Genomic DNA, 21,394 nt, shown 5'->3' on the forward strand with positions numbered 1-21,394 from the left:
ATCTTCTCTGTGGGTCCTGTAATTTTTCCCTATGCATTCATATTCATGTATACGTTTATCCATAAATAAGCCAATCTTCATATTTTTAACCAAAATTCCATGAATAATGTGCCATCTGCAGATAATCCAATCCTCAAAATTTTAGTTATGTTTTAATTTTCACAATTGGCTTATCTGCAGATGGCACATTTTTCATGCTATTTTGGTTCAAAATATGAAGGTCTACATATATATATGCAGATAGGCTTATATGTGAATATACACAGAAAATATGAGTACATTTTAAAAAATCACAGAAAAATCTAACATATATGCTTGTAGATAAGCCTGCCCACATATAAGCCAAATCCCATCTAGGGGATGTCTTTTGGCATAAAAAAACTTCTCAGGTTATCTGCGAGTATATATGGTAAATTAAAATCAGATGCACAAAAAAGCATTTTTGAAGGATTACATTTTTAATATGTTTCTATGACATCTAATAAAGGGACCTGTAATCGGTAATATGAGACTTTAAGAAATATTTCATCAGGGTTGTGTGGAGATGAATACAGATTATTTTTCTGCATGATGAAGAAGCTAGTTTAGAATATTCTCTTTCGAACAGAATAAAAATAATGGAAAGATTTAAACAGCCTTTTAACTCTGTCATTTTTTCCAACACATTCAGTGCTTTGTGAGGCTTCTAGGAGTTAAAACTGAGCAAAGGAAAAATATAAATGATTGCATGTCATGTCTGGTTTAGCCCTAAGCTTCACATCTGTTTCTATCTCCTTAACTCTGCTAAAAGCAGACGTCTGTTGACTTCAAACATTCCACCCTAATAGCACAAGTAGTTTAAACAAGAGCTGGAACATTTTTTTGTGCCAACTGAAAACTCATCCATTTTTTGCCATAATGTTAGCATATCACATTACAAAATTTGGCTTCTTGTCTGTAAATAAATCATAGCATAAGGGGTGTTATGGTCAAATGAGCCAGACAGCAGCTCTGTCTCTGCAGAGACAGATTAAGATTGCGTGGAATTTGAAAATTTTCACCTATTAATTTGATTTTCAAGGATAGTACAGATGAACTAACTATAATTTTGGCTCAGTTCCCAGAGTATTTGCCCCCAAATGAGAAACCACTTCTTTACCTTTTTTTATTCTTTAATATAACCACTGAACCACTGAATATAACCACTAAATTGAAAAAACAGTCTCATGATTCAAACAGGGTGCATAAATATATCCATCATCTCATCACAACACTCCTGTTCATACTACCAATAACAATCCTATCTGCCTATCTATCTTTTGATCCTTTAAATATATGCTACCAGTCATGTATTTATGCTATCAGATTTATGTGGCTTTTTAAAATGTGAACTAAAAGATTTCAATGTGAAGTGAATTTCTGTTGCTTATTTCTTACAAATGCTCAGGCTGACTGGGGATTCTAAAAGAATCAGGTTAAGGATGCTTGATTTATAGTAACTTTCTTTAAACAATGGTTGTAGCCCTTTGTTTATTGTTGCGGTTTTTCTTCTCTCACAAGATTTTTTTTGTTATTTTTCTTCGGTTTCTGTGACCACACTAATTTCTTGACAAAACAATTTTTTTGGAAAAAAATTTTTTAAAAAAAATAGGGGAAGACAAAATAATACCTGTCCTAATTCTACTAATGAAAGCAATTCTACCTATCTACACCCACACACATATACACTCTCTTAGTATATTAGTATGTTTGCTAGTGAACACTACTGGCTTACAATGTTATCTAAGAAGCAAAAAAAAGAGCTAAATTTATAGGATGGTAAGAGTAAAGCCTGACATTACTTCACTCTGATAATGATTTACCTTTTGAGTGTCATAACATCACATTAGTGTTATTAAACAAGAAACAGGAAAGAAAATCTACTATCTTTAAGTATTAGCATTTTTAGTTTTCATGCTCATGTGTGTTTTAAAGTTTGTCTGGAGATCAACATTCAGCGCAAAAAGACAGTTTATTTTTCACCAGTTCTTTTATGACTTATTCATGAATTCATCTGTAGCAGAAAACACAATCTGCTTCCAAAGACTGCAGCACTTAAGAGAATCATTGCATAGTCCAGTGCTTGTCAAGAAATAGTTGGTAACAGTGTTCATAGCTTCTGTTCTAGCTGAGGAGTCAATCAAATCTACCTTACTGTCACTTATCTAAAAATAGATATATTAAATGCATGTCAAAGGAATATCATTATTTTAAACTATTTATAAAAACTTCTAGCTTTTATCATAAATTAAGTAAATTCAGTGTAACAGGAGTAACCAATTAGTTCGCAAATAATAACTTTCTCGCTAACAAATCATACACCATCCTGAGAAAAGCGAAACAAAGCGAACAAGCGTTTTTTTAAAGATTTCTGAAACATTTTTCAAATTGTAATTTCATAAACCAATGCTATCAAAATAAGTAAGTTTGTGAAGAAAACTATGTTGATTAATGATGGTGTGTATTAACTGTTTTTGCTATTAGTATTATTTAGAATAGTCAATAAAATCTAGAGGAAGCCTATGGGCCATAGCTAAAAAAAACTCACCTTGTATCTTAAAAAGTAGTTATGGAATACACACTTTATAATTAACTTCAAGGTCAGTTTATATCTTGTTCTGAAAAGATCAATATTTTGTGCTTTATGAGCCTGATTAAAATGTTTGAATGGGACATGTCTTTTAGGAATATTCAGTATATTTCCATCAGTTATTTGTTATTTACCACCACTACTTTTATGAAGATTTCCTAGAAAGTGCTATGTCTAAACATATAATTCCAATATTCACACAAGAGGATGACACATAAAATAGCAACCCTTGTGGTTGCTCTACCACATTTATTTTTGCAATGTCAAATGCTGTCAATTACACATAAATGGCATAATTCAAAATACTCAGGCAATGAATAAAACCAATGCTGAAAAATCCCTTAATAAATACTCCAATCCTTAGCTAACAATTTTTCATTGATAATTTTAAATTTAACATCTGATAAAGTATTATTTCTGAAACAAAATTAAAAACAAAATTGGAAGTAAATATCATCAGAGATGTAGAAGAAACATTGGTTAAAACCAGCCATACTTGTCTGCAAAATAAACACTGTATCTGAGGTACATCTAATCTCCATGTGAAAAAAAAATCCACACTATTTGTTACATATTTGTTTTTTAAAGAAACATGCTATGGAGACAGGCAAAATTGTACTTGTTTTCAAAATATTTGAAAAATATGGTTTGATTTCAAAGAGCGCCAGTAACATGCTATTTTTCTTGTTGTTAGGTTTATAATTATTATTGGAGTTCATCACACAATCAGCCAGATATTTAACACTGGATTTGACATTTTAATCCGCCTATTAAGTACTTCCCAAGGATAGGCAGGTATTGCTTAATCATGTTAAAAGTATCGTTGCAGGATGAAAGCTGCAAAAATGTTTAAACAATTGTGCACAACTCACTTAACAACCTCCTCACTTAGCAACAGAATTCAGAAGGAAGTGTGGGTTGTCCCTGTTGAGCTGAGTCCATCCAAAGTCTAGGTTACTACTTGGAATAAAGGGGTGGCTGATACCTTGGCACAGTAAGGCTTAGGGAGGGGATGCAGGGATATATGAATAACCAGTGTGATGTCAGCCTAGAAGGGTAGAAGAGGGCGCATGGATGAGAGAGACTTACCCCATCAACTTGCAGCCTTCCCTGCTAGCTTCCCCCATTGAGTTTCTGGGGAAGCAGACAGGGAAAGTCACAAAGGGCAATCATGTGATCAGAGGAACTACAAAGAGTTGTGTGAACCAATTGTCAAGCATGCAGAACACAATCACATGGCTATGGGGATGGCAGTACAAGCAGAAATTCGAGGATCAGTTATAACCACCATTCGTTCAGCACTGATGTAACTTTGAACAGTCACTGAATTAATGGTGGTAAGCCAAGGACTGTCTGTATTACCCAGCCTCCAGGCCTGGATTCTTTAGAGACAGGCTTGATCAGCGGTTTCAAACTCATGGCCAGTTTGAACTTTGGTACTAAGAAAAAAAGTTCAAGAACAACTCATGATACATTTTCAATATCTGTCTGGGTGTGTGTATAGGTGGGTATTTTTTCCCTTGTAGATGCTTTGTTTATTTTTCCTTTTTGCTGTTTCTTGTTCTCCTCTGATTTTAACATTGTATGCTACCCTAAGTTGTTATTGAGTTAGGTTACAAATTTGATAAATATTTTTGAACTCACTAGAGACTTTTGTATTAAGATATAAGATATAAATTTTGTATAAGATATTGCTATCACATCTTGGTCTCTAGAGACATCTTAAAATTTTGTACCATATACAAAATAAACTTCACATAAAGGTCACAATGAAATTTATTGCAGGACAACAAAGCTGTACTTAACATCTTTTCTCATAAAGAGAGAGGGAGGGAGGGGCATAGAGAAAGATGAGTCTGACATCAATCAAACAGGAGAAACCTGTTGATGCTTTGACTCCATATAAAATATCTACGTTTCCTCACTTTCCAGGAAGAACCCTGGAAGAACTGGCTTTACACAAGCTGGAATATTAACATTTATAAAAAGGCATGTTAAATGGATACTTAGACATGAGATTAAATACAACAGTCCATCTATTTCATGGTATTCCAAATGATATTGTTCAAGGTGTTTAAACATAACTTGGGACTAGTTATTACTGTTTTACAACATAAGCCGCCATGGGAAAACAAAAGGTTGGAAGAGCATCTAAGAACTTTATTAAATCAAGCTAAGCAAATTACTTTTGTGTGGCCAATTTTATATCCTTAAAATCTTATATTCAAGAGTGTAAAAGTAGAATTTTAATACTGTGACCCAATTTTCACTTAGTTTTATGTTAACAAAAGCATCTAATTAGCACCATAAAAATCATAATGTTGTGCACATACTGTAAGTTGCACAATATAATAAATTCTACTCCACCAAATTTCTAAGAAAACAAAACCTTTTCTAGATGGAAGCAATAACAATGAGAATTCTGTTGCCTGGTAGGTGGTCTTTAAATCAAAAAGGTGAAGGCATTATAACACAAATCCAGAGGAAACCTTGAAAGTTGTTAGCAAAAAAGAATACCTCAACAAAGAGTTGCTAAACCCCATTACTTTATTATCACAGCAGGACGGCTAAAGACAACATGCACTTTACTTTAAGGCATTTCCCCCCCCCCCCCCCATACCGAAGATCTGGAAAATGCACGGAAGATTTCAAAAATAAATGTAAAGCAACAGAAATATGGAATTATGCTGAGTTACAAAAATGAACAAAGATGAATTATAATGGTGTATAAACTTTGAGGAATGGCAAAGACTCTGGCTTTTGGTAGAATATATCCTTTGTCAATAGAGGGCCTCATATTCAACCCAAATATTGTGTTTTGGCTTCTTGCCCTTTGCATTGCTTCCCCAAACAGCAGACGATTCTCCTCTGAGAATTATATAGCATTGTGTTAAATTATTATTACAATTTCAATCTTGACTTCCTGCAGTATTCTCTTCATGTATCAGAGTCAACAGCTTCATTCCACTGACTCTTTAGAATATCAAGAAGGGTTTCTGATATCAGTTCAATGTATTAGGTAACTAAATGGGAATGATAGTAAATTATGAACTTATTTCTCCTAGCCAATCGAATCTGTATCCTTCCTTTCATATTTCTAATCCACTCAGCTAAAATTCCTTTTTTTCAAAATGAAGTGATGAGGGAGAAGAGAGCAAGCAACACTTTAGTAATTGGGGTGTGATAAACAAGAATACAATAACTAGGGTTGACAAATTGCCCTAAGAAAGGCAGGGCATAATATTGTCAAAAATCTCATGTTTCCCTATCTCTTTACATCGAGTCTGAATCCATGAATAACTGCTCACAAACTTAATTTTCTTTTCATCCCTGTTTTCAAAACACATACACTGTGGTCAAAATACATACACTGGGGAATATGGCTAGAAACAGCTACACCTATCTACCACTGTTCAGTTAATAAGTACTTTTTCTTTCACATATAAATTTGAGAATGGGAAAAAATTATTGTGAGAAAATCATGTTGACATTGATATAATAGTCAAATATTTGATTTATTATGTTAACATCCGTGATACTCACTTATATAGTTAGTTCTTTTCTATTATTCTGATTTTGCCAATAACACAGACACAATTGGACTTTCTGTTGTGAAGGGGAGCAGACTAATGGTTAAGTTTACTGTAGTGAGAAGAACAGTGTGTGTACTCTTATACTTTATGTTGAAACTGAACGTGGACTATTGGATTTACATAGCATTTAAGTAAAAGGTAGAATCAAACACTCCTCAGTGACATCTGCTTGTTTCAGATTTTGGGGGATTTTTACATTTACACAATCACAGTAACTATCATCAACCAAAAAAGAACCAGCTTTCTATTTTCTGCAATGTGTGCTCTAATGTAAATACTATAAACCATATATTCATGGATAAGCTGAAAATTTTAGGTCGCAAAATACATCCTCAAAAACAGTTTTGGCTTACCAACAAGTAAATATGGTAGTTGGCATCTGGTTTGCAAAGCTTTCTTTTTTACTTTCAAACTAATGAACCCACAGGTGACTGATGACAGGTGGCATCAGCAGTACCATATGCATGACACAAGACCCCAGAATCTCAACCGAGCACATGAACCCCTCCTTAAAAGCAGCCAATCCATTATGCCATGCATTAACTATTAATTTTCATTGCCTTTGATTATTCATAGAATCTTATTACTGGATATAAGACCTGCTTGAAGGCCCACTCAAGAAAGAACAAGCTTAATTGAACATGGATTAGTGCCATTATTAGACCATTATTATGGTCTCCCTTATGGCAGTAAGGTAGCAAAGCATCAGTACTTTTTTGTCATTACTGGGTCCACAGGTAGCTACCCTGCTGCCTTGTTTCAGTGATACAAGCCCTGTTGAGTAGAACAGTACTTGGAGAACCTCTTGCAGGGATATGCAGAGGAAAAGCAAGTGGTAATCGTGGCTAGGAGGGCCTTCACATAGCTTCACGTTGCACACCAGTTATGCCCAATCCTAGATTAGAAGGCTCTGCTCACAATCACTCATGCCCTTGTCAACTCCCGATTGGACTCCTGTAATGCACTCTCCATGGGGTTGCTATCCAGAATGCAATGTGTAGGCAATTACGTATATGTGCTTCTACAACAGAACACATACATCTCTGTTCCCTGAACTGCATTGATTTGCCAGTTTGCTTCTGGATCCAATTCAAGGTGCTGGCTTAAAGGTTTATAACCCTTAATGGCATGGGGCCAGGTTATGTGAGGGATGCCTCTCCCTGATTATATCTGTCCATTTCATGAGTTCTGGTATACTGCAGAAGGTATGTTGCAGGCAAGTCTCAAGCCTTCTCTGTAGCAGTGTCCACCTTAGAGAACATTCTCCCTCCTGAAATGGGATTAGTTCCATCCCTGTAACATTCCAGAATTCCTTCAAGACCTGGCTATATCATTAGGTCTCAGGGTTCCAGTGGATTGGTGAAATTCTAACATGGCTTCATTACTCCGATTAATATTCTCTATCTCTCTAGTGCCTTGTGTTTTTTTATATTTTAATAGTGACTTGTTTTTTTAAATAATGATTGTTTTATATTTATGTATACATATATTTATATTTATTGTTTTGGATAATTTTTGAATTTACCCAGTCACTTTTTGTGCGATGGGCAATCATATAAATGTAATAAATAAATAAATATTTTTCAGGTTCCAATTTTAGCTTTGTAATAAAGAAATGTACAAATACTTCATATTTGTACATATATAAGTCCTTCATATATAAATCTTTCATTCCCCACCATCCAGTCAGAGCTGAAGAAACTTCTTGGATGAGAAGTGAAACATCTTCAAAGAAAAACAAGAAAATCCAGTTGCCTCGTGAAAAAGCATCTTCGGGGTACAAATACTTCCATGTTTATATCTTGCCATGAAGAATGAAGTATAAGACAATTAGCTAATTTTGGCTGGCTGTCCTAATGCGTAAATAGAATGGTCATAAAACACAAAATGAGTGAAACTAGACACTGGGTGTCAGTGTTGATTTACAGACAAATTTCTGAAAGCACATGGAACTAGCAGAAAAGGTTCTTCCCACCTAACACCCCCCCCCAAAAGTGTGCATGTGTATAAGTGTGCAGTGTGTCTGTGTTGTGGGGGAGATAATCAGATGTGTCTGGATATTTGGTAAAACTTTAAATTTGGCTTGTTATCATGTCAGGCAGTAAGCAAGGATGATATGCCATACTTTGAAAATGCACCATCTGCTCCTTGTTAGCTGATAAAAGCAGCAACCTATCAATTCTCTAAGTAGCTGTTGCTCATTAGCCGACAAAAGCTACTTTCAATGCTCACATATTATTCGATTATTTTAGACAGATGAAGATTACAGTTGATCAGGGCAGGGAATAAAGAAAACCCCAAGAGCTCAAAGGGAAATTAAATATGGCAGGCCAGTCAGAATCCAGCTCCCAGTGAAGTTGATGACAAGACTTACCTACTAAACACTGCGTGATTTACAGCAGGGATTCTGGAGAAAGAAACCACCTAGTGTTTCATAGTTATTTATTAGCAAACATAAAAAACTAAATGATGTTTCAGTATTTCTAAAGACAGGGCTTTTTTTTCCTCATAGAATGCTCAGAACGGAGTTCCGGCACCTTTTTTGGATAGAACCTTCTGGAGTAGGCAAGGTGGGTTGTATGACATGTGTGAGTTCCGGCACCTTTTTCTTTTACAAAAAAAGCACTGTCTAAAGATATTAAACATTTTAAATGTCTTTGTCCCAAGGATGACGTTTCCCTCCTTTCATACTTTCTAATTTTTGTTTGCATGGTACACACAGACTCATAGAGTTTCCGGCAATTCCCTTCCTTCCCCTCATTTACTACCAACTAATACACTCAGCATGAATGGACAAACGCCTAATTGGCAGGGCCAGAATGGACCTTAAAGCAAAAACAGCTCCATCAATCTATTTGTCAGAAAGCTTTCCAGGCCAGACATCTTTCTAAAAATAGTTTTCATAACATATAAAGCAATAATTAGGATTACATGCTTCCGTGACTTCAAGTGCTACAAGTAGTCACCTCAACATTTATATAGAAAAGATAGGAAAGTCTTTATTTCAGTGAGTACCAGGAGACACTAAGACAGCTTACATAGGGTAGTAATATGGGAAAAATAGGGAACTAAGCACCCAGTCTCTGAAGATGTGTGCTAAGCAATACAAGAAGCTGTAAGAGATACTACCTGTTATATCATCTTTTTATTTGAATAGGAATGTCCTGCCTCTCCCTGGTGTGGGAACTGCACACTGGACAAAGGAAGATCTTTATAATGATAGAAAAAAATATATCTGTAGCTCAGAATTGAACAGTAGGGTCCGTGATGTTGATGAAACATTTGCAAGAAAACCACCAAGCTCAGAGAGCACTAAGCACCCTATGGGGACCCTTACAGATTGACATTTCCTGAATAAAATAATATTTTAGGAATATTTACTGTAAATATTTGAAGTGTTATTTTATGATTACCATTTGTACATTTCTCAAAACATCATGTACACTATGCCGTACATTAGAAAAGAATAACTACTAATGAGGCTTAAACTTAATTAGGAATCCCTTTTCCAGGATGTTGTTAAAACCTTTTATATGACTTCAACACTTATCAACATTTTTAACAGACAGGTTTAGAGTACAAACGAAAATGTAAATTTTCTCAGAAGGATTTCACTCCTCATGAGTGAATTGAAAATAATGCTGCTGAGTTCTGTATTGTTGAAAGTCCTGCTAAAGTGTCTAGTGCAAGAACAGGGGAGAGAAATTGTACATTTATTTATTCAATTGACTTGCATGCCACCTGAGTCCTAAGAGTGACTCACAGCAGGTGCAGGTTTAAATATTCATGCAGTCATATAAGCTACTCTTAAAATTAAATTTTCTTAAGAAAGAAAGAAACAAAAAGGAGCTCGTAACTGATCTTTCATATAATTAACCTAACGTTACGTGAGAATGACCTTGAGGAACTCGAAGAAGAGATGCTGCTTAGGAAACAATTAGACAGGAGTGGGAGGAGCCCCTAGTGCAGGGGTCTTCAAACTTGGCCCTTTTATGACTTGTGGACTTCAATTCCCAGAATTCCTCAGCCAGCTTTGCTGGCTGAGGAATTCTGGGAGTTGAAGTCCACAAGTCATAAAAGGGCCAAGTTTGAAGACCCCTGCCCTAGTGGCTTAATAGTGAGAAGAAAAAAATTAAGAAGGACCAGCCCGAATTGATCAGGCAAGTGGTCGCAGCAGATTTGTACCTTCAGATTTGCAAGATTATGCTAATGTATGGTTCACGGTAAAGTTGTGTTTTCTGTCTGGTTTGCCTGGAAAAACTGACAATTAAGTATTGCTGCATGCCAAGAATATTTTGTAAAACAGATGCGTAGAAAAAAATATCCAATAGAAGAGAATATATGTAGTTCAGAGTTGAACTGTGAAGCCCTTGGTCCTCTCTGAGCTTGCTTGGCTGTTTGCTTGCAGAAGCTAGGTAACATCATCAGTCACACTTCACACAAACCTCTTTTGTGGCCAGTCCATTTTATTCATAGAAATAGAAAACTATAAGGTAAAGGTAAAGGTTCCCCGCACATGCGTGCTAGTCGTTTCCAACTCTAGGGGCCGGTGCTCATCTCCGTTTCAAAGCCGAAGAGCCAGCGCTTGTCCGAGGACGTCTCCGTAGTCATGTGGCCGGCATGACTAGATGCCAAAGGCGCACGGAACGCTGTTACCTTCCCACTGTAGTGGTCCCTATTTTTCTACTTGCATTTTTATGTGCTTTCGAACTGCTAGGTTGGCAGAAGCTGGGACGAGTAACAGGCGCTCACTCTGTTACGCGGCACTTGGGATTCGACCCGCCAAACTGCCGACCATCTGATCGACAAGCTCAGCGTCCTAACTCACTGAGCCACCGCGTCCCTGGCTAGTTAAATTAGAGATAACGAACATTTGTTGTCCAAGATTCATATTTTAGCACTAGCACTGATGATGTTAGCTAGTTAGGGTAAGGAAACGTTTGTCTGTCAGTCTGTCTGTCTGTGAGAGAGAGAATGTGAATAACCATATTCAAAACAGGGCTTTCTTATCTGTGGTACACAGAAATGAAATGCTCTTTTCCAATTGGAGACTACAACCACAGTATTCATATTTTACAAGTTTTATGGGCATATAGGAATTTTTTTATTTAGTTCACTATATTCATTCTTTTGTGCCATGTTAGCAGTGGACTTATTTTTTTTCCTTCACTTATTTTAATAAATCATTACAGTTCTTATCAATTATTTCATTTTCAAAGGTAAATTAAGTCACCATTACATATGGAAACAGGTTTCATATAAAAAGAAATTACAGTCTGCAGCCCTTCATAGTAACTTGAACCAGAAACTATAAAGGCAGTCTTCTAGTTTTTTTTTCCCTTTGTTTCTTTTAGCTCCTCTGTCAATGTAGGATAGCACAGGAAATTAATCACCTGATCAAAGGTTCTTTTCCCTTTACTTTTGTTCAAATTTATTCATGAATTTTGCTATGCTACTATCCAAAGATAAGGAAAGATGAAAAAAGAACAGGATGATTATCTCTGCATGGGTGAAATAAAAATGACCTGGCTAAAATATTTCAATAATCTAATCCATCTTGGGGAAAAAAGAAATAACATGTAATTCTCCATGAACATCAGTTAACAATCTCAAGATTTAAGTTGATTCAACTGAAGAAATCAGTTTTATGAACTAAGGTTTTACAACTGTTTAATATTTTATCAGCAGTTACAGTGTTTTCTCTCCCATCAGAATTGTACTGGATTCCATTTTACTCTCAGAGATAAAACAATATGTAGTTTGTGTCCACTGCCAAGCCACTTGCTGATTCATTCTTAAGCAAAACATAAATTCTGTTTGGAACACTTTATTAATTCTCTACTTTCATGAGGGCAATATCATGCAATAGAGGAAATAAAGAAGTTATATGAAAACAGAAGTAAAAAGCCTCTTGTGTGGTGTGTGTGTGTGTGTATGTATATGTATAGCTAGATAGATATAGATATAAAGGTAAAGGTAAAGGTTCCCCCGCACATGCGTGCTAGTCGTTTCCGACTCTAGGGGCCGGTGCTCATCTCCGTTTCATAGCCGAAGAGCCAGCGCTTGTCCGAGGACATCTCCGTGGTCATGTGGCCGGCATGACTAGACGCCAAAGGCGCACGGAACGCTGTTACCTTCCCACTGTAGTGGTCCCTATTTTTCTACTTGCATTTTTACGTGCTTTCGAACTGCTAGGTGGGCAGAAGCTGGGACGAGTAACAGGCGCTCACTCTGTTATGCGGCACTCGGGATTCGACCCGCCAAACTGCCGACCTTCTGATCGACAAGCTCAGCGTCCATACATACATACACACACACACATATATATACATACACACACACACACACACACACACACACACAGATATGTATGTGTGTGTGTGTGTGTGTGTGTGTGTAAATTACTAACAAAGAATTAAGGGAGACTAAGATGCATTTCTGACTCTTTAGTCTTCATCAGTCAGTCATACCCTTCTGAGATTCGAACCTGGGCTGATTGCATATTAGGCAGTATTTTTACCTGTTGAGCCACAGGATCTCTCTCGCTCTTTGTTAGCTTTCTGCAAGGGGAGATATGAGTCAAATGTTAACTATTTAGATTACCTTGCTAGGCCCCAAACATGGGGCAAATCTTTATTTCCTGTTTTCAGCCTTATCTCAAAGGCCATCGAACAGGCTGTAGTCACACCGGACAGTTCATATATTTGTGTAAATTACTAACAAAGAATTAAGGGAGACTAAGATGCATTTCTGACTCTTTAGTCTTCATCAGTCAGTCATACCCTTCTGAGATTCGAACCTGGGCTGATTGCATATTAGGCAGTATTTTTACCTGTTGAGCCACAGGATCTCTCTCGCTCTTTGTTAGCTTTCTGCAAGGGGAGATATGAGTCAAATGTTAACTATTTAGATTACCTTGCTAGACCCCAAACATGGGGCAAATCTTTATTTCCTGTTTTCAGCCTTTGATATATATAAATTTTTTTGGCTTGCTAACAAAGAATAAAGGGAGACCGATATGATCATTTCAAACTTATTTGTTCTCATGAAACGATCATATCAGCCTCCCTTTATTCTTTGTTAGCAAGCCAAAAAAAATTACACAAATATGAGTTGCCACTACTGTGGCTACTGCCTGTAGATGGCCTTGGGCTAGGCTGAAACAGGAAATAAGATTTGTCCCGTGTCTGGGACTAAGCAAGTGTATTCTGAATGCTTAACAAACGTTTAACATATATATATATATATATATATATATATATATATATATATATATATATATATATATATATATATATATATACACATACATATACATGGAATAAAAGTATTATTCAGAAATTTCTAATGAGTCTAAAGTTGAAGCAGAAGCCAACTGAAGATCAGAAATAATATTTTATCTAAGTATTGACAGGTACAAATGTGAAAAGCAGAAGTTACAAATTGTAAGAGGAAATATTGAAACAACTATAGGAGACAGACTGTGGTAACAGAAAATTAGATGGTAAAAGATAGGATATGGACAAAGGGGCTTCCTGGAACATGGGAAGGACAGTGGTTTTAGGTGGTCCGTAAAGTTTATTGGATGATTAGGGAAGGGGCGTTGAGTGCGATAGGGGAAGGGGAATCTGCGTCGGGGATAGGATATAAAAATGTGTCAAACAGCTCTGTAAGGTGTGGCTGAACTCCTGTCTGTGTTTCAGTCCACCAAGCCTTTGCAAACGCTTCTTTTGAAACAAAAGCTTTGTTGCTGGAATTCCAAGTGAACAGGCAACTTTTGTGAGGATTTCATACCTGATCTCTGCAGCTGCCCCACAATCATCAGTAAGATGCTGGCACTTTAAGGAGCATCCCTATATCCTCTGAAGCACTTTTCTAGAATTGAACCAAAGGCACTATACAGCTGTACTAAAGATCATACAAATATAGACTAGTAAGCTATTCCAGGTAAGTGGTGGTGATTGGGTTGGTAATTTTTACTTATTCTCAGGGCCATTTAGTAATATAGCTTTAGGTTTATATATTGCCCCATGCTGTGTTGCAGCACTTTCTGGGTGGTTTATAATGTAAGCATTATTTGCATATTGCCTCCAACAATCTGGGTCCTCATTTTACCAACCTCAGAAAGATGGAAGGTTGAGTCAACTTTGAGCCAGTCAGGATCGAATTCCTGACTGTGGGCAGAGTTAGCCTGCAATACTGCATTCTAATAACTGCGCTACCAGGGCTCTTCAAGAAGCTGTCTGAAGCTATCATTATCAGAATACTAATGTTGAAATTCAGTCTACCAACTTGGGGGACATAATTATGTTAACAAGTAAACAAGATCTGGAACAACAGAATACTAAGTGCAATTTCACAAGAACATGTCACCTGCAGATAACTTTTATAGCTTGCAAAGCATCTCCCAGTTAGAGGAAAGTAGGGCAGCTTTGATCCATGGAAATTAAGAAACAAAAACTTGGAATATTTGATCATTTCTACTTTGAACTGAGACTGTCCACTCAAATGTCCACTCAATCACAAAAAGCACAGTGCTTTTCAGCAAGCTCTTCCAGGCAGGTGGTGGTGATTGTGTTTATAACTTTTACTTAATCTCAGGGCCATTTTCTATAAAAAATAAGAAAATAATGATGCTTCTAATGAGGAAGGAAACATTCATCAAGGACACAAATTAATTTCCCTTCTCTTACAACCACAGCTGAGCACAAAACAACTGCTAAGTAAGGTAGTTGTTACATGAGGCTTGCCCCATTTGATGACCCTTCTTGCCACAGTTGTTAAGTAAATTATTGTAGTTGTTAAGTGTTAAGTGAATGACTTCCCCGTGGACTTTGTCAGGTGACAAAAGGTGATCACATGACCCCAGAATACTGCAACTGTCATGAATACACACAAGTTGCCAAGCACCCAAATTTTTATCACATAACCATGGGGATGTAAAAAACAGCCATAAGTGACTTTTTTCAGTGCCACTGAAACTTCAAATGGTCACTAAATGAATGGCTGCAAGTTGAGGACTAAATGATGGTTGTACATAAACAGGAGGTTGTTAGGGTATGGATAGAAAGGAACAGACTTAGGCTGAACTCTAGCTTTTGGAATAACAGCTTTCTGATTCCAAAGATGGTTCATCTATAGTTATGGGTTGATGCCACCTATGTAGAACTAGTTAACTGTCTGGGAGTTCTCCTGGACTTGCTGCTTTAGCTTGAGCAAACGGTGCGACCATGCCTAGGCAGCCTATGCCCAATTACATCTTATGCTTCAATTCAAACCTTCCTTGAGATGTTGCTTACAATTACCCATGCCTACCACATGACTGTACTACCACAATTCACTCCCTTTGAAAACCATCTGGAAGCTTAAACTGGTTCAGCATCTACTAGCCTGGGTTGAATGATGGCCACATCTACATTGGTCCATGTAACACTGTTAGTCCAGAAGCTCTACTGATGCCAGTGAGCTTCTAATTTCATTCAAAGTGTTGCAAATCACCTTTAAAGTCCATCCTGATCATCTCTAAAGCCTGCTCCAAAATGAATCTGCCCATCCTATAACATTTGGGAGAGTCCTTAGTGAAAGTTATTGTTATTGTTACTTTAGAATCCTGCACATCCTGTAGGATAACTTGTCTGTCTCTCTTTTATCAATTATCACTGAGATGCACTGAATTATATATAGTGGGTTTAAGCTTCACTATTCAAAGTATAGTATACTCACGGCATTCCTTTTCATCACTTTCATCAAAGCAGTCCGGCAGCCCATCACACTGCCAGGCTCCTGGGATACAGCGTCCATTACTGCACATGAAGTTTCCAGGAATATTACATTCATTTGTGAAATTATTCCAAGGCAAGAGCTGGCTTTCTGTAAACCAGGAAAGATAAAATACAAAGAAGAGGTCAAGTTCACATATGCAGAAATTAGTTTTGTATCTGAACCAATATTACTGTGAGACAAAAACATATATGAAAGAAAGGTGGAAAGAGCAGAAAATTAGCATTGATCTGCCTGACTTAAATCAATATTATGAAGTTCCCATTTTTTTCTATGCTTTACAGGAAACTCTTATATTTTATCATTCCAAAATTGTATATCTTTGAATAATAACATGAATTGGGAAAACCAAACACCGATGTTTGTATTATGCTTATAGATATACCTACTATAAAAGGTAAAGGTAAAGGTTCCCCCGCACATGTGTGCTAGTCGTTTCCGACTCTAGGGGCCGGTGCTCATCTCCGTTTCAAAGCCGAAGAGCCAGCGCTTGTCCAAGGACGTCTCCGTGGTCATGTGGCCGGCATGCCTAGACGCCAAAGGCGCACAGAACGCTGTTACCTTCCCACCATAGTGGTCCCTATTTTTCTACTTGCATTTTTACGTGCTTTCTAACTGCTAGGTGGGCAGAAGCTGGGACAAGTAACAGGCGCTCACTCTGTTACGTGGCACTCGGGATTCGACCCACCAAACTGCCGACCTTCTGATCGACAAGCTCAGCGTCCTAACCCACGGAGCCACCGAGTCCCTTTTTATACCTACTATACAAAAATACACAAAGATAAATTAAGAATTAAGCAATAAAGATTAGGGATATTTTTAAAAAGAAATGGATATTTGTCTATCAAATAATTTTAATATGCAATCTTCTATCTGAAGTAGCAGTTATGGGAGCTTTTTAGTCCAAAAAAGAAAAAGATTTAAAACTAAAAACTTAAAGGAAAAATAATACTAACGATCTTTTATCCATGCTTAATGTGAACAGTTATTTATGGATTAGCGAAAACCAAAGATCCAAAATATCAGCTATGCCTAAAAAATAATAACCAGTTTAAAAATAATGATCATGGAGGAAGTGAAAGTTGCCAGAACCTTGGGTGAAAGTGACCACATCATACTGAAATTCAATATAATGAAAACACAAGCAAAAGAAAATAACCCAACCAGTGTCTTAAAATTTAAAAGAGCTGATTTTAACAAACTCAGAGAGAACCTAGGAAAGATTCCATGGATGAAAATCCTAAAGGGGAAAACAACCCAAGAAGCGTGGGAAAATCTGAAAAATGCAATCATAAAAGCCCGTCCAGCACAATACCACTGAAAAAGAAAAATAAGAAATTCAAGAAGATACCCTCATGGCTGCATAAATGCATAAAAATCTCTCTGACAAACTGAAAGACAAAAAGGACAAGTACAAAAAATGGAAAGAGGGGCACATTACTAAGGCTGATTATCAGCAGACAGCAGAACATGCAAAGATGAAGTCAGAAAAGCAAAGGCTCAGAATGAACAAAGACTTGCAATAGAAGTCAAGAACAATACAAGATGTTTCTTTAACATATTAATAACAAGAAAAAAGTCAAGGAAGCAGTAGGTCCATTCAAGAGTGAAGATGGCGAGGAAGTAACAAGCAGTAGGGAGAAAGCAGAGCTGCTTAGCTCATTCTCTGCATCAGTCTTATAGCCCAACGTACCAAAAACACTACTGCAAAAAGACGAACTAGAAATAAAAATTAAAATAAGCAAGAAAAAGGTAAGACCTATCCGACCTTGACGAATATAAATCACTGGGACCCAACAGATTACATCCCAGAGTTCTGTAGGAGCTGGCAGATGTTATCTCAGAATCATTGTACCACATCTTTCAAAAATCCTAAAGCACTGGGAAAGTACCTGAGGATTGGAAAAGGGTTGATGTGGTTTCCATCTTCAAGAATAGGAAAAAAAACAGACCCAGGAAATTACAGACCAATCAGTCTAACAACAATACCTGGAAATATCCTAGAAAAGATAATAAATAAACAGATCTGTGAACAACTAGAAGCAAACAAAGTTATAACTAGTAGCCAGCACGGATTGGTTAAAAACAGATCATGCCAAACCAAACAGATTTCATTCTTTGATAAAGTGACTAAACTAGTAGACCAGCAAAATGCTGTGGACGTAGTATACTTAGATTTCAATAAGGCATTTGATAAAGTAAACCACAACCTACTTCTTGGTAAGCTAGAAAAATGTGGAATAGTCAACATCCCCACCAGAGGGATTTGTAGCTGTCTGACAAAACGTACGCAATGTGTAGTCCTCAATGTACTACATCCACATGGACAGAAGTAAGCAGTGGGGTGCCACAAGGCTCTGTCTTAGGCCAAATATTCTTCAATATCTTCATAAATGACTTATATGAGGGAATTTGCAGATGATTTGCAGGAATAGCCAACATCCCAGAAGACAAGCTCAGGGAGAGCTTGTGAGAGGGACCTTGGAGTCCTAGTGGATGATCACTTGACTATGAGCCAGCAGTGTGCAGCAGCAGCCAAAAAAGCTAATACACTCCTGGGTTGTATAAACAGAGGCATAGAATCAAGATCACGCGAAGTATTAGTATAGCTTATAAAACCTTAGCAGGACCACATCTGGAATACTGCAACCAATTTTGGTCACTGTGCTACAAAAAAGATGTTGAGACTTTGGAAAAAGTTCAGAAAACAGCAACTAAGATGATCAAAGGCCTGGAGACTAAAACATATGAAGAACGGCTGTAGGACTTGGAGACTAAAATATATGAAGAATGGCTGTAGGACTTGGGTTTGGCTAGTCTAAAGAAAAAAATAGGGGTGACATGATAGTAGTATTCCAGTATTTGAGGGGCTTCCACAAAGAAGAGGGGGTCAAATTACTCCCCAAAGAAACAATTGTTAGAAACTAACCAAGGAGAGAAGCAACCTGGAATTAAGGAGAAATCTCCTAACAGTGAAGACAATTAACTAGTGAAACAACTTATCTTCAGACATTGTGGGTGCCCCACCACTGGAGGTTTTTAAGGAAAGGCTAGACATGGTCTGAGATGGTATACGTTCTCCTGCTTGAGCAGGGGTCTGGACTAGAAGACCTCCAAGGTCCCTTCCAGCTCTATTCTATTCTACTAATTAGAATAGAATAGTATAGAATAACAGAGTTGTTGGAGGTCTTCTAGTCCAACCCCTTGCTCAGGTAGGAAGCCCTGTACCATTTCAGACAAATAGTTGCTCAATCTCTTTTTAAACATTTCCATTCAGAACTTCTTAATTGTTCTATCAGGAAATTTCTCCTTAGTTCTAGGTTGCTTCGCTCCTCGATTAGTTTCCATCCATTGCTTCTTGTCCTGCCTTCAAACGCTTTGGAGAATAAATAGCTTGACTCCCTCTTCTTTGTGGCAGCCCCTGAGATATTGAAACACTGCTATCATGACACCCCTCACCCTTCTCTTTGTTAATCTACACATACCCAATTCCAGCAACCATTCCCTATATGTTTTAGCCTCCAGTCTCCTGATCATCTTTGTTGTTCTTCTCTGCACTCTTTCTAGGGTCTCAACATCCTTTTTACATTGTGGCAACCAAAACTGGATGCAGTATTCCAAGTGTGGTCTTACCAAGGCATTATAAATTCTTGGTCAGATGTATATCACCAGACAGCCTGTGATCTCTTGGTCATTGTTTCAGAGATATTTCCTTACCTACCTCTTGCACACTCCTGCACAACCTTCCAGACCTTCCCTGTCCCTCCTTGTGCATCCCCTTGCAACAATATGCATTCTCTCCAACTTGTATTGCACCCCTGTGTAAGCTCCCTGATCTGCATGGCTCCTCTCATTCAGCCTCTTTGAACTATGTCCACCTTTCCCATATTCCCCCATTCAGTCTCCTTCAACCTCGCAGCACGTCTCACACACCGTCCCTCAAAATCCTCCCAGATATGTGCTGCACCTTCCCTACCCATGCTGTGCCTTGCCTGCATACCCTCACTCCTCCTCACACCCAGGAACAGCCTAGGACTTCTGACTGGCTTCCCCATTTATTTTCCTTATGGGAAGCTGGTAGGGAACACTCGAAATGAAGATCACATGGCTTTAGTTGACTATAGCAGCACACCGGCAGCATGGCAATAATGAAGCAGCCACAACTTTGCCAAATTTCAATCCCACTGGAGTAATGGGCCACAGATTTTGGATGTATTCTATATGTTACCCCATTTGAGGTATATTTCTTCAAAAAATGTTGTTCTATGAATCACCATTTTGCCAATTGAAGGTTACAAACAATCAAACAGACACAAGAGTTTGCAATAGTGGTGAATATCTGTAGCTCGTCTGTAGGATGAAGGTGAAGGTTTGTTCTCTGAGCTTGTGGGTTGGTTTCCAAAATGTTTCATTACCAGGCTAGGTAACATTTTCAGCAGAGTTTAGGGCAGGGGTCGGCAACCTAAAAAAGGAAAAGAGCCACTGGGAACCGGTTCCATCACAAATTAAAAAAAGTGGGAGCCGCGTGCGTGTGTCCATGCACACGCATGCGCAAAAAAATGTTTGCGCATGCGGAAAATATTTTGCGCATGCGCAAAACGGTTTTTTGCGCATGCGCGGACTCACGCGGTTGCCATTTTTTAAAAAAGTGAGATGGAACCGGTTCCCGGTTGCCCGACGGCGACGGCCCATCTGCAAAGCTGCCGCTTTCAGCAGCTTTGCAGACGGGCCGCGGCAGCTTCCTCAAAGAGCAGCGCCCCTGCCCATTCTGAGAGGTGCGCGCGCACCTCTCCGAACAACCGGAGGTGCGCGCGCACCTCCCCAAACCTTTGGAGAGGTGCGCGTGTACCTCCGCGCGAACGGGCAGAGGTGCCGCTCTTTGAGGAAGCTGTAGCGGCCCGTCTCCGAAGCTGCCGCTTTCGGCAGCTTCACAGACGGGCCGCTACAGCTTCCTCAAATAGTAGCGCCCCTGCCTGTTCACGCAGAGGTATGCGCGCACCTCTCCAAAGGTTTGGGGAGGTGCGCGCGCACCTCCGGTCGTTCGGAGAGGTGCGCGCGCACCTCTCAGAATGGGCAGAGGTGCCGCTCTTTGAGGAAGCTGTAGCGGCCCGTCTGTAAAGCTGCCGAAAGCGGCAGCTTCGGAGACGGGCCGCGACAGCTTCCTCAAAGAGCGGCACCTCTGCCTGTTCGCGTGGAGGTACGCACGCACCTCTCCAAAGGTTTGGGGAGGTGCGTGCGCACCTCCGCCCATTCGGGGAGGTGCACGCGCACCTCTCCAAATGGGCGGTGCCACTCTCCATTTGGAGAGGTGCGCGCGCACCACTGCCCGTTCAAAGAGGTGCACGCGCACCGGGCGGCTGGGAGCCGCACCAGACGGCTCAAAGAGCCGCATGCGGCTCCGGAGCCGCGGGTT

The 21,394-nt window shown here is 38.6% G+C and overlaps 1 protein-coding gene across 1 annotated transcript in view; it reads right to left on the reverse strand.

Annotated features, from left to right (window-relative positions):
• LDLRAD3 (low density lipoprotein receptor class A domain containing 3) overlaps nucleotides 1-21,394 on the reverse strand; it is a 157,358-nt gene that overhangs the window by 73,988 nt on the left and 61,976 nt on the right. The window contains exon 2 of the mRNA XM_083356429.1: nucleotides 15,925-16,071. Within this exon, the coding sequence (XP_083212555.1) occupies nucleotides 15,925-16,071 (147 nt within the window). The remainder of the gene's footprint in view (nucleotides 1-15,924; nucleotides 16,072-21,394) is intronic.

Source organism: Vipera ursinii, assembly GCF_947247035.1.
Source record: "Vipera ursinii genome assembly, chromosome: 1".
Taxonomy (NCBI): Eukaryota; Metazoa; Chordata; class Lepidosauria; order Squamata; family Viperidae; genus Vipera; species Vipera ursinii.